Source organism: Hoplias malabaricus, chromosome 11 (assembly GCF_029633855.1).
Source record: "Hoplias malabaricus isolate fHopMal1 chromosome 11, fHopMal1.hap1, whole genome shotgun sequence".
NCBI lineage: Eukaryota > Metazoa > Chordata > Actinopteri > Characiformes > Erythrinidae > Hoplias > Hoplias malabaricus.
In genome coordinates, this window is record NC_089810.1 from 28,893,007 (window position 1) to 28,905,381 (window position 12,375).

At 37.4% G+C, this 12,375-nt stretch overlaps 3 protein-coding genes across 4 annotated transcripts in view; 1 reads left to right on the forward strand and 2 right to left on the reverse strand.

Annotated features, from left to right (window-relative positions):
* The window catches only part of LOC136710126 (uncharacterized), a 33,037-nt gene that overhangs the window by 9,821 nt on the left and 10,841 nt on the right, over nt 1–12,375 (forward strand). The window contains exon 4 of one of the 2 annotated variants that reach the window (XM_066685777.1): nt 5,682–5,842. The exons of the other annotated variant lie outside the window; for it this stretch is intronic. The gene's annotated coding sequence lies outside the window, so the exon portion shown is untranslated. The remainder of the gene's footprint in view (nt 1–5,681; nt 5,843–12,375) is intronic. 2 annotated transcript variants of the gene reach the window in all.
* Nucleotides 1,284–4,703, reverse strand: olfcj1 (olfactory receptor C family, j1). The gene is made up of 6 exons (XM_066685625.1): nt 4,498–4,703; nt 4,021–4,306; nt 2,935–3,747; nt 2,607–2,837; nt 2,324–2,447; nt 1,284–2,191 (listed from the first exon to the last, which is right to left on the reverse strand). Exons 1-6 carry the CDS (start codon nt 4,701–4,703, stop codon nt 1,284–1,286), a joined length of 2,568 nt encoding a protein of 855 aa, XP_066541722.1.
* olfch1 (olfactory receptor C family, h1) lies at nt 5,200–8,761 on the reverse strand. Its single transcript, XM_066685776.1, has 6 exons — nt 8,559–8,761; nt 8,031–8,316; nt 7,132–7,938; nt 6,822–7,049; nt 6,613–6,736; nt 5,200–6,110 (listed from the first exon to the last, which is right to left on the reverse strand). The coding sequence occupies exons 1-6, from the start codon at nt 8,759–8,761 to the stop codon at nt 5,200–5,202; spliced, it is 2,559 nt and encodes an 852-aa protein (XP_066541873.1).

A 12,375-nucleotide genomic window follows, 5' to 3' on the forward strand; every position in this document is an offset into this window, starting at 1 on the left:
CCTAACCCCTATTACTTTGGAACGGCAGGTATTGTGTAATCCTGTTTCAGGAAATTGGGAATGTTTTTAATGCAGATAAAAACAATAATCTGTGATTTGTTAATTATCTTGAACATTTATTAAACTGACAAATATATAGAAAAGATTTCCAACATGCTGTATAAACAGCTTAGAATGCAGTCCAAAAACATAGGACAGAGGCACTCTTGCAACTTTCTTTTTATTATACTTCTGAATTATTTGGGAACTGTGCATAATATTGTTGCAGTTTTGCCCATTCTATATTGATTCAAGACTTCAGTTGCTCAAAATTTGTCCAACTTTCTGCATTTGTTGGTTTCTCTTCTTCATGTTGTGTCGTAAAAGACAGATGGCCCATTAGGCACATGCACTCCGAGTCAGTGAAGCTACTCTGCTGTAGCATGTGCAGAATAAGTTCTGGCATTGTGTTGCTGAAATAACCATGGAGTTCTAAGGACAAGGTATCACTTTGATGACATCATTTATCTCTCTAAAATCTGTATCTACACATCCACATCAGTAGTACCTGCTCACACATGCAAGGATGGTCCTTTTTACTTTTGGCAGAGATAATTTAAGAGATAATCCATTTTTTCCTGATTACAAAATGAAACCCTGAAACTTGTCAGACCAGAGCACACATTTCTTTCATGTCTTTCAGACCATCCAAACTTTGACACAAAGAATAATGCAGACTTTCTGTATAGAATAGGTACGTCTTTCTTCTTGCCGTAAAAGAGTTTCTGACTGCATTTCTTGGTTTTGCAGTGACAATGGTTTTCTGAAATACTCCCAATGCCACAAAGTCCTATTTAGCAGGAAGAGTAGTATCTCTCATGCAGAGCCTACACGGACTGAGATTTCACTGAATTTCCAGAACCCTTTGACAATTTTATGTAAATTATGAAGTATATAATCTAAATACTTTGCAATTTTATGTGGAGAAATGTTATTTCTGAATTCTTTGACAATTCCCTCATTGCTTTCTTTGCTTTTTTTTTTGGGGGGTGGGGGGGGCTCCATTTATATAGTTTATATTCAACTTTATATAGTTTAATATTTCAAAACAGCATAACTCATATATTCTATAATAATTTCACTCTTATTTTGCACCTGTCCCTGTTTTCTGCGGATCAGATTTAAATTTGCTTTTATTTACAAAGCACAATCAATTTGTTAGTGAAAACATTTGAGAATTAACACATTACAAATTCTTGTTTTCATTGCATTTTACAAAAAAAATGCTACATGTTACATTTTTATCAGTTTGAAGGATCTTTTCCCATCATGTATTTTTTTGTGTTCTTTTCTGATCTTAGTAAAATAATATAACACTTGGGAATAAATATACAAAAAAGTAATCCAGAGCTTGAGGCTAGAATTGCAAATATCTCCACAGCTACTATAAACTTTCCAGGTGAACTGAAGTAAGCTGGAATAAATGTGATCCAAACTGCACAGAATATAAGCATACTGAATGTGATTAACTTGGCTTCATTGAAATTATCAGGTAACTTCCTTGCAAAAAATGCCAAAACAAAACATAAAAGAGCCAAGAGACCTATATAACCCAGCACAGCCCAGAAACCTAAAACCGACCCCACATGGCATTCTAGAATTATTCTGTCTTTGTAATGGTACATATTTTTATATGGAAAAGGAGGAGATATTACCAGCCAAAGCACACAAATAATGACCTGTATGAGAGTTAATACAAGAACACTAAGTCTCTGCTGTGGAGGCCCGAACCACTTCATGACATTACTGCCTGGAAGTGTAGCCCTGAAGGCCATTAACACCACTATAGTTTTCCCGAGAACACAGGAGATACAGAGGACAAAGGTGATGCCGAATGCTGTGTGTCGAAGCATGCAGGACCACTCAGAGGGCTGACCAATGAATGTAAGTGAACAGAGGAAACACAGAGTCAAAGAGAAGAGTAGCAGGAAACTCAGCTCTGAGTTGTTGGCTCTGACAATGGGAGTCTGTCTATAATGGAAGAATATGAACCCAATTATGATGGTGAGACATCCACCAAACAAAGAAAATGTCATCAGCAAAATCCCCATAAGTTCATCAAAGTTTAGGAATTCAATATTTTTCAAATCACATCGAGTCCTGTTGCCATTTGATCTGTACTCGGGAGGGCACAGAAGGCATGTTACTGCATCTGTAATTATAGACAAATTGAAATGGGGAAAGGGGAACATTTCGGAATGGTATGAAATCATGTGAACTTTTAGTTGAACATGCAGAAACACCAGTAGAGTTAGTACAAAAAAGAAGAGGGTAGTCTTCTCACTTGTGGTATTGCTGAACTCTCCCTCTGCACAGGGAATGCAGTCAAAGCAGCAGATTGGCTTCCCCTTCATGAGGCCCCTGCTGCTCCCTGGGAGACATTTTTCACTGCATACTGACCTAGGAACCTGATATATATATATAGATAGCATCATTTAGAGTTTGACCACAGATATGCATTGCAAGAAATGGCCTTGACATGCTGGTGATGTCAATTATTTTTGTGCACAATTGATGATGGCAAGTCATATGTAGTATGTATATGTAGTGTGTTCTGCTTTACATACCGTATACTGATCTCCTGCCCAGACTGCATTAACATTATTATTCATTACAAACTGGTGGCCATCAGGCTGGGATGCATCATATAGGCCAATTGTTTCAAATGTTATGATTTTTTCACTGTTCATCTGCCAGTTCACCAGAGCATAATGTGCAACAGCGTCACCCATGTTATCAAACAGTACTTTTTCTCCAGTTTTAGATGTAAAGTTTACATGGGAGAGATAATGGAGAACCTGGAAAATATAGTGCACTGCTGAAATATCTGTTGAACTTACTTACTTATTTAAATACAGCAATTTAGAGACAACTGAAATATAGTGCTCATGCCACCTGCCATGGCTCTATTCTTCGTTTATTTGCACATGTGGCATTGACAAATGGGCCTTTCCCTTCCACACAGGACAACAGTCCATCAACAGCATAAGCTATTGCATATACAGCCTTGTAGATGTTGTTCAGCAGGCTTGCATCTGTCACGTCTGTGAACCTTGTGTTTGCATTCTCCAGGGACTCCTCTCCAGTGCAGGATTTGGTATTATTGTGTAACTGTGGTGTTAGATTGCAGTCAAACACGCTCTCCCACAGTTCAACCAGTCCGGTATTACCCAGTGCCATAGAGGGGCGCCTGCTTACAATGAACTCCCTTAAGCCTGGAATGTATGCATTGGGTACAGCAAATCCTACTGCACCACCGACCACTGCGTAATTCACGGCATTGGCTAAGTACCTGTAGGTGATCCACCCCTCACTTCCAACCCACTGAAAGCCAGTCACATTCTGGTCATAAAGCTCTTTAATAAGGATGTCCAGGTCATTGCCATCTGCAAAAGCAACTATGACCCTGGATGTTGATGCCTTAATTACATCAACCACATGTAGAAATTTGTCTCTGGAGTCAGTCCTGTAAATAGCCTCTGAGTATTCCACACATACACCCTCTTTCTCAGCAGCTTCTAGAAAACTAGCCATCCCATCATTGCCATAGTAGCTCCTACTTCTGATAGTTCCCACCCAGGTCCAGCCATAGTATTTAACCAGTTTTGCTAGTGCTTTGCTTTGGTAGTAATCACTGGGAATTGTTCTGAAGAATGAGGGGTATTCTTTTCTGTTACTGAGACATGCACAGGTAGCTGAGTGACTGAGCTGTGGGAGCAAAAAAAAATCTCAATTTTTTTTGTTTTTCTTTATATTCAGTATATATTTTATTTGATAAAAGGTATCTGATTTCTTTACAAAACACGTTTTGTGAAAATATATATATTTTAACCTGATTACTTAAACTCTGAGAGGTTAGATTCAGTGAGACTAAAGTTTATTAGCATGAATAAAGACATAATTGTACCTTTTTTTTAATAAATAGTTTATATTAGACACTATATTTAATATTTAAGCAATTTAAGCTGTCTGTTAACAAACCACGGGTATGTTGAACGGTCCCATGGTCCTTGCAATTCCTATGGTGGCTGTGGAAGTGGTTTCCCCAATCACAGCATGCACAGTGGACAGTTTGTTACATTTTTCTCTCCCCTCTTCTGGCCCATTCATGAGAACCAGTGATGCCTTCACTGAGAGAGGAATGCTGGGACAAGAGCCATATATTCTGTAGCCCAGTGCAATGCCAGGCAAGATATCTGTGCTATTGTTAATCTCTTCAATAGCAAACATCATTATCATGGCATACTGAAGCTCTCCTGGATCAATCCTACAAACAGATATACATTTTCTAAAGCATTTCATTTCCTGTCCTTAAAAAAACCTGAAAATATTCTGTTTTTTGTGTAGCTCATATTTAGTTCAAATATTATATTAAATATGGTACAACATTTCTGTAGTTTTGATGAAAGTTCTCTACGGATCTGTATTGTACCATTAATTATCGCACCACTCTCTTACCCATAACACCTCATAATCCCTGGGTTGACTTGTAGTGATGGATTCACATCAACCGGATATTGATGGAATGAAAATATGCCTCCTATGGAAATATCACCATCTTTAGAAAAATGCAGGAGGTCATCTGCCCCATATGCTGTGCATTGCAGCTCTTTAGCATTAGCAGTATAAATAATGATCATCAGTATGTCTCCAAGCAACAGCATGACTCTTTATAAAAATGTTTGCCTTATGGAATCCTCTGACAGTATTTAGCAGATCTGTGTCTTTATATACATCTAATAAAAGTAGAGCACAAGGCCTGACATGAAGCCAAGTGTCATGTTTATCTTGTCTGTCCAATCAGGAGAGTGTGTATGATGACATAAAAATGGAACAATAATTTGTGGATTATGTTTGATCCAATCAGGGCATAGGCTGAATCCAGCAATGCTAGCAGTATATTTTTAAATGTGTGAAGATTATATTTTAATTACAGGTCATAATTTACTTTTAAATGACCTTCAACATATAAAACATTCATGTTTACATTTAAATTATTGTATTAGATAATACAATGCATATTATATTATAAAGTGTTACACATATAATTATGTATTTGATATTGATTTTTTTTGTTCAGATACCCCATATAGTTTACACATTTCTTGTAATTTCAGTAATACCCATTTTAAAATGGGGGGGGGGGGGGGCGGAAGTGAGTCATTGTGATTTTACATGTACTTTTTCCATTAGCTGTTTCCGAGTATTTTTCTCTGGTTTGAGCAGAACAATATAACATTTTGGAAAAAATATACAGAAGAGTAAACCAAAGCTTGAAGCTAAAATGGCAAATATTTCCACAGCCACAGTGAACTTTCCAGGAGAGCTGACATAAGCTGGAATAAAGGTAATCCAAACGGCACAGAATATGAGCATACTGAATGTGATGAACTTGGCTTCATTAAAGTTATCTGGCAGCTTCCGAGCCAGAAAAGCCAAACCAAAACATAAAAGGGCCAACAGACCTATATATCCCAGAACAGCCCAGAAACCCACTGCTGAACCTATATCACATTCTAGAATTATTGCATCAATGGAGTGAGCCATGTTTTTGCGGGGTACTGGAGGTGCTAGTGACAACCATAATATGCATATGATGACCTGAAATAGAGTGCAACTGAAAACACTCATTCTCTGTACAGGCACTGAACACTGAGGATGACTATTGCCTGGAACTGTGGCTTTGAAGGCCATCACCACTGCTATTGTTCTTGCCAGAACACAGGACATGCAAAGAGCAAAAGTGATTCCGAATGCTGTGTGGCGCAACATACAAGACCACTCAGAGGGGCGTCCAATAAAAGTAAGTGAACAGAGAAAACACAGGCTCAGTGAGAAGAGCAGCAGGAAACTTAACTCAATGTTGCTTGCCTTTACAAGTGGTGTGTCTATGAAGTAGAAAAATACCAATCCTACAGTTAAAGTAAGAGAAACTCCTGTTAATGAAAATATGGTCAAGAGAATCCCCATGTTCTCATCAAAAGAAAGGAATTCCACATTCTTTGGAACACAGAAACTGTGATTTTCATTTGACCAGTATTCCAGAGGACATCTGATGCATTCGACAGAATCTAAAATGAAGCAGAATAGGCAGTGATTTTATCATTTGTGAAAAATCATGGGGAAAAAAATGAAGAATGAAATATTATATAAACAATTTAACGTAAAAAATTTGAAATCACCATTCACAAGTTTGGAGTCACAGTTTTCATTAATTTAAAACCAATTTTATTGCAGTTAAATGCATAAAATTATTTTTAACACTACCCAATCTGGGTTTAAGGCCTTTTTTTGCCCGGCTGTAAAAAACAATTAAGAAAGATTATATGCAAAAACATAGTCAGCAGAATAATTGTTTTATTAGACTTAGAAAGCTGTACAATAGAGCTACAATGGATGAAAAATATCTAAAAATTAACATTCAGCCTTATCCCTTATATTAGTAAAGTGGTGAATTACTTTTTCCTTATGTTTCTAAAAAAATACTGAATAAAATAACAGTAAGGATTATGAGAAGAGATTGCAAATATTTGAACATAAATATTTTCTACAGTAAGGAAATGCAAGGTGTACCCGTCTCGTTGCTGATTTCACCCACAGGGCACTGTATACACGCAAAGCAGCATGGTGGTCTCCCTTTGATTTGTGCCTGTCTGAAACCTGGCTGACAGCTCTCACTGCACACAGACCTGGGCCTCTGCCACACATTCTCAGTTACATACCCGAAAATTACAACAAATCATTTAAACTATGTTTTCTGATCTGTGTTTATTCCTACTTACCATATGACTATTTCCAGCCCAAGATATACTGACAGGTTTCATAACAAACTGCTGATCACTTGGGAGAGATGCATCATAGTAACCCACTGTAACAAAGGCTATGTCTCCAGTATCAATTTTCTGCCAGTTCACAAGCTCATACCTTGCAGTAGGGTCTCCATTACTGTTGAAATATACCTGCTCACCTGTGGGCATTGTAAAGTTCACACTCTGTAAAGAATGTAGTATCTGGAAAACAATAAATACATGTTTGTGCTACATTATTTAAAATAAAAGTGATCTCTATATTTAAGATTTAACATTTTCCTACCTGACTTGAGAGCAGTGTGTCCCTTTGGGTGCAAATTGCATTTTCAATTGGAATATAGGTGTTGCAAGCCAATGTATTATGCAAGGCATTTGCTATTGCATAAACTGCTTTATATACATTGTTGGAAATCCTCAACTCTGACACATCAGTGAAACTGTTGTTTATTTCTTTTAGGTTCTCAAATCCAGTACAAAGCTTTGAGTGGTTATCTTTTGGAGAAAATTGACATCCAAATGTTGTTTCCCAGAACTCTGTTAGAAGTTCACTTGAGGGACTTTGTGATGGATGAACCTTGAAAAGAAAGTCCTTCAGCCCTGGAATTTTAGATTTATTAATGGTGAAGCCTATTGCACTGCTGATAACCTTTGATGTCCTTTCTGTTGCCAAGTACCTGGCAGTTATCCAGGACTCAGTACCTATCCACTGTATTCCTGTCATGTTTTGAGCAAAAGCCTCTTCCAAAAGTACATCCATTTCACTTTGGGCCAGAAATGCTACCAAGACCTTAGCAGTGCCTTTTCTGATTACTTCCACAACTTTAGCGATGTTCTCCTTGGAATTTGTTCTTAGAATGGCTTCAGAATACTCAATGCATACTCCCTCTTTTCTCGCTGCTTCCATAAATGTTGCCATGCCATCGTTTCCATAGTCATTATCGCTTCTCACTGCCCCTACCCATGTCCAGCCAAAATATTTCACTAGCTGAGCAAGGGCTCTGCTCTGATAGTAATCGCTGGGAATTGTTCTAAAAAAGGCAGGATAGATTTTTCTGTTGCTCAGGCAAGCACATGTTGCAAAATGACTTATCTGTTGGGTAAAATAAATATATTAAAATAGAGTTATTTTTGTAATATTATTGCAGGTGTTACCAAAAGCAGTTGGATGTGCATGCATTTTACCACTGGAATATTGAATGGCCCTGTTGTTCTTGACATCACAATGGTTGATGATGACTCTGACTCTCCTATTATTGCTTGCACTGCTGAATGCCCAGAGCAGGTTTCTTGTTCCATAGTCTCCTGGCCATTTATCAATGCCATGGCTGATCTCATAGAGGCTAATGTTGAGCCACAGCTGTCAAATACCTTGTATCCCATTGAAATATTGGGAAGAAGACTACTGTTGTTTATTTCTTCAATAGCAAATATCATAGTCTGAACAAACCGTAATTCTCTCAGGTTCAGACTAAAAAAAAAAGAAAAGAAATATATATATATATATATATATATATATATATATATATATATATATATATATCAGTACATTAACTTATTAAACAAAAGTACAAATTATTAATCACATTTGAACAATATACTGTATTTAAACAAACAAAAAATGTGTAATTTTACACTTGGCACACATCCTCACCCTCCCCTCAAGAGTTTAATTTAGATTGCAGTGGTAGTTGAAGGCAAGAAGAAACAAACCTGTTGCAGGTTAGACTTTGTGGTTTCTCAGTGAAAGATGGTGTCTGAAATATAATTCTGCTGTGAATTGAAAAGGCTCCTCCAATGATAACATCCCCATCCTTGGAAAGCAAGGGGTACTTTGGGCTCCCTATCATTTGACATTTAGCCTTTTCTCCTTTTGTTGTAAAAATACAGAGTAGCAGACAAGCATACAGAAACATCACAAAGCTTCTAGAGCAGTACCCAGTGCTTTGCTGCAACTGGAAGATCTCATTATATAGTGCAATAAACCCTATTCTCAGCCCTTCAAATATGTGATCATGTGATCTTATCAAGTCTTAACATGTCATTGTACAATTTAAATTGGGTTTAATACATCCTTACTTTTTAAAAATCTACAATTATTTTAATGACATTGTCACCAGGGTGGATAATAGACACATGCAAAGGTGCATTAATGGGTTTATTGGCACAGTGAATTTGTGTTTTGTAAGGTAAGAGTTTAATTTAAAGATGAATATGTGAAAGCGGAGATTAACACATTTTGTTTTTAGAGTTCATTTTAGTCCATATAGTTTAATTTAGTTTTTTCTCATTTCTTTGTTTTTGTGCTCTCCTATTATTACTAGTATTACTATTTTGACTGTTAAAAATTAAAAACTGGTTAAACTGAACACACAAAAAATGCAATCCATTTGAATGTCAAAACAGTTTAATTCAATTTATTATATTTAAACTGTTCTTCTTTTAAGGAAAAAAAAAACTATTGTCAGTGAAACACTTCTATACATTCCATTTCCATTCTCTAATACACAGTGTCACGTGGACCAGGAATGTATAATAGAAGACATTACTACTCACAGTGGACAGCAAAAGGGCAACTCATGGATGCTTATATTGACCAGTGGTATATGGCTAGAATTATCCATTTTAACAGACAAGCGACTCTGCCTGAAATTACACCCATATTAACTGCAGGAGGCCCAACACTCATCCAGCAAGTCAGTGCACTGATCTTTAGCATCCACGGGATATGGTGGCAGAAGACTCACCAGAGTCCCCTGTTAATACCACAATACCAGACACAGTTCTTCACCTGGGCTGCTGAGGTTGCTAGCTGGACCCTAGATAAATGGCAACATGTGGTATGATGTGTCATGATACCAATAGTTTCAGGCTGATGGTAGGGTTTGTGTGTCCTCAAAAATCAGTGGACCCAACACCATCACTCTGGTTAGTCTTCTGCCCACTAACAGCATAAGATTTTATTCACATATCATAGACTGAGATATACTCTTTATAATTTTTGAACAGTTGGTTGACCTACTTATATCTAGAGGTGCCACAATGGTCCCCTGCTACCCATAAGATTAAATAAATATATAATTCTTTGTACTGGATGGAATTCCAGAACTCTCATTTCATGACTTTTCCTAGAAATGTCCTTTTAATAATGTAGCTTTACATTTTTTATATAATCCTTGTGAAGGCTGATTTAGTCTAATTGCTCCTACTTGTTGAGAAATGTCCTTAACCTCACACTCCACAAATATTTCAAGACTGCAAGTCTCTTTTCTAAAAGCAGGTATCGCAACGTTTCCTTCATTCCAATTTTCTGTTATTCAGATGTGATTAGATTCATATTTATAGCAACAAAATATGTACAGTTTCTATAAATATAAAATACATGCATACATCACAGATACATCACCTACATACAAGCTGTAACCTGACAACCCGCCCAAGGTAACACATTTTTGTTTTGTTTTATTCCAAACCCCAGTGTGTCCACTGAGGGGATAATATGCAGCTCCAGAAAGCAATAGAACAAATGATGCACCCTCCACACCTCCGTAGAACTCCACACTGCCAAAAAGAAATTGTGTTCATGTACATGTTTTACTTCAATAGAACTTAGAACTGTAAGAATACCATCTATGGGTGGTACAGTGGTGCAGCAGACAATGTTGCAGTCATACAGCTCCAGGGACCTGGAGGTTGTGGGTTCAAGTCCCGCTGCGACTGACTGTGAGTCCTCCCACGGTCCAAAAACACATTGGTAGGCGTACTGGCAACTCCAAAATGTCCATAAGTGTGAGTGAATGTGTGTGTGTTGCCCTGTGAAGAACTGGCATACCCTCCAGGTTGTGTTCTTGCCTTGCCAATGAATGAATGAAAATTAATACCATCTACAATATCATTATTGTAGAATAACTGCAATGTTGCAGTCACACAGCTCCAGGGGCCTGGAGGTTGTGGGTTCAATTCCTGCTCTGGGTGACTGTCTGTGAGGAGTTGGTGTGTTCTCCCCGTGTCCGCGTGGGTTTCCTCCGGGTGCTCCGGTTTCCTCCCACAGTCCAAAAACACACGTTGGTATTGGCGACTCAAAAGTGTCCGTAGGTGTGAGTGTGTGAGTGAATGTCTATCTGTGTTTCTGTGTTGCCCTGTGAAGGACAGGCGCCCCCTCCAGGGTGTATTCCCACCTTGCGCCCAATGATTCCAGGTAGGCTCTGGACCCACCACGACCCTGAACTGGATAAGCGGTTACAGATAATGAATGAATGAATTAACTTTATTTAACATCTTCGACTATTCAGCTGCTGCTATAATTTAAAATAAAGCTGTTGACATGTTTAGTGATTGTACGTTTAATAAGCGTATTGCTTGCTTTGTTTCGGTATAGGGGCGTGTCATGAGAGCAGTACAGTCGCTGTGACGATTTCACTGGTGTGCACTTAAATAATTTTTTTTCCAGTGGAATGTCTGTTTTAGTATAGAGCAAGTGTTTGTAACAAAGTAATACTCCAATGAATAAAATGTTTTTCAATTTTAAGGTGAACTAATATAAAAGTATTATTTTTATTCACTTTTTCATCAAGTGTTCAACATATAAAGCAACTAGAACAGCGTCTTACAACTTGGGATCATGAAAGGCCCTAAACTTTTGTAGGATACAATATTCGGAGAAGACTCTGACTCCCTTAATATATAAGTTGGACTGTTGCTTGTCCAGAACAGACTTCATTGTCATTAGGACCTGACCGAAACAATGGGTGTATTCCTTCATTCTTTGTCTGTAACTGTTTATCCAGTTCAGGGTTAAGTTGGGTCAGGAGCCTACCTGGAATCACTGGGTGCAAGGCAGGAACACATACTGGTGGAGGTAACTTAATTCACAGTGTGACACACTGAGTGCATTCATAGACAAATAATTTTTAGCCACAGTTGCAGAGTAAATCTTGCAAACAATTGAGTGCACATGTGTTTTTCTGTTGATTCACACAATGACAAAAAAATATGGCCTGAGCATGCCATATCCTCTTACAACAATTTGTTACACTACTGCCACTGGTTGATAAAGCTGCTCATTATTATTTTTTTAATGATTTTTTAGGAAATTCTGATAAGTCAAAAAGGAAAAAAAAATATATATATATATATATTTAAACTAATGCCTTCTCAGTAAGCATGGTGCTTGTATAAAATTATATATAATCACAGTAAATACAAAAAAAAAATCAGATTTTAATACAAATAAAGAATATATTTTTTTTTTCTATAAAGTAGTAGGTGTGAGTGAGTTTGTAGAACGATGTTTTATTCAGATTCTTTTTTATTAACCTGTAAAACTAGGCTAGGGGCTCCTCCAGGGTCTGTTCCTACCTCACGCCCAATAATTCCAGACCCACCGGAACTGGATAAGCGGTTACAGGCAATGAATGAATGAATGAATGAATGAAACTAGGTATTGGATGATAACCCCAAACAATATGGACTGCCATGAGGAGAGATTTGGAAAAAGTTAAACCAACACATTCACACATAGAATATCACT

Bases quoted from the DNA above. Each gene is read 5' to 3' on its own strand.
- olfcj1 (XM_066685625.1), bottom strand. From the start codon at position 4,703: ATGCTGTTGCTTGGAGACATACTGATGATCATTATTTATACTGCTAAT. The intron at 4,307-4,497 runs GTAAGAGAGTGG...ATCTGTTTGTAG, and splicing joins GGGATTATGAGGTGTTATGG to GATTGATCCAGGAGAGCTTC. The intron at 3,748-4,020 runs GTTTGTTAACAG...TTGCTCCCACAG, and splicing joins GACCGTTCAACATACCCGTG to CTCAGTCACTCAGCTACCTG.
- olfch1 (XM_066685776.1), bottom strand. From the start codon at position 8,761: ATGTTTCTGTATGCTTGTCTGCTACTCTGTATTTTTACAACAAAAGGA. The intron at 7,939-8,030 runs GTAAAATGCATG...TTTACCCAACAG, and splicing joins GGCCATTCAATATTCCAGTG to ATAAGTCATTTTGCAACATG. The intron at 6,737-6,821 runs GTAAGTAGGAAT...AATGTGTGGCAG, and splicing joins GGGCTGGAAATAGTCATATG to AGGCCCAGGTCTGTGTGCAG.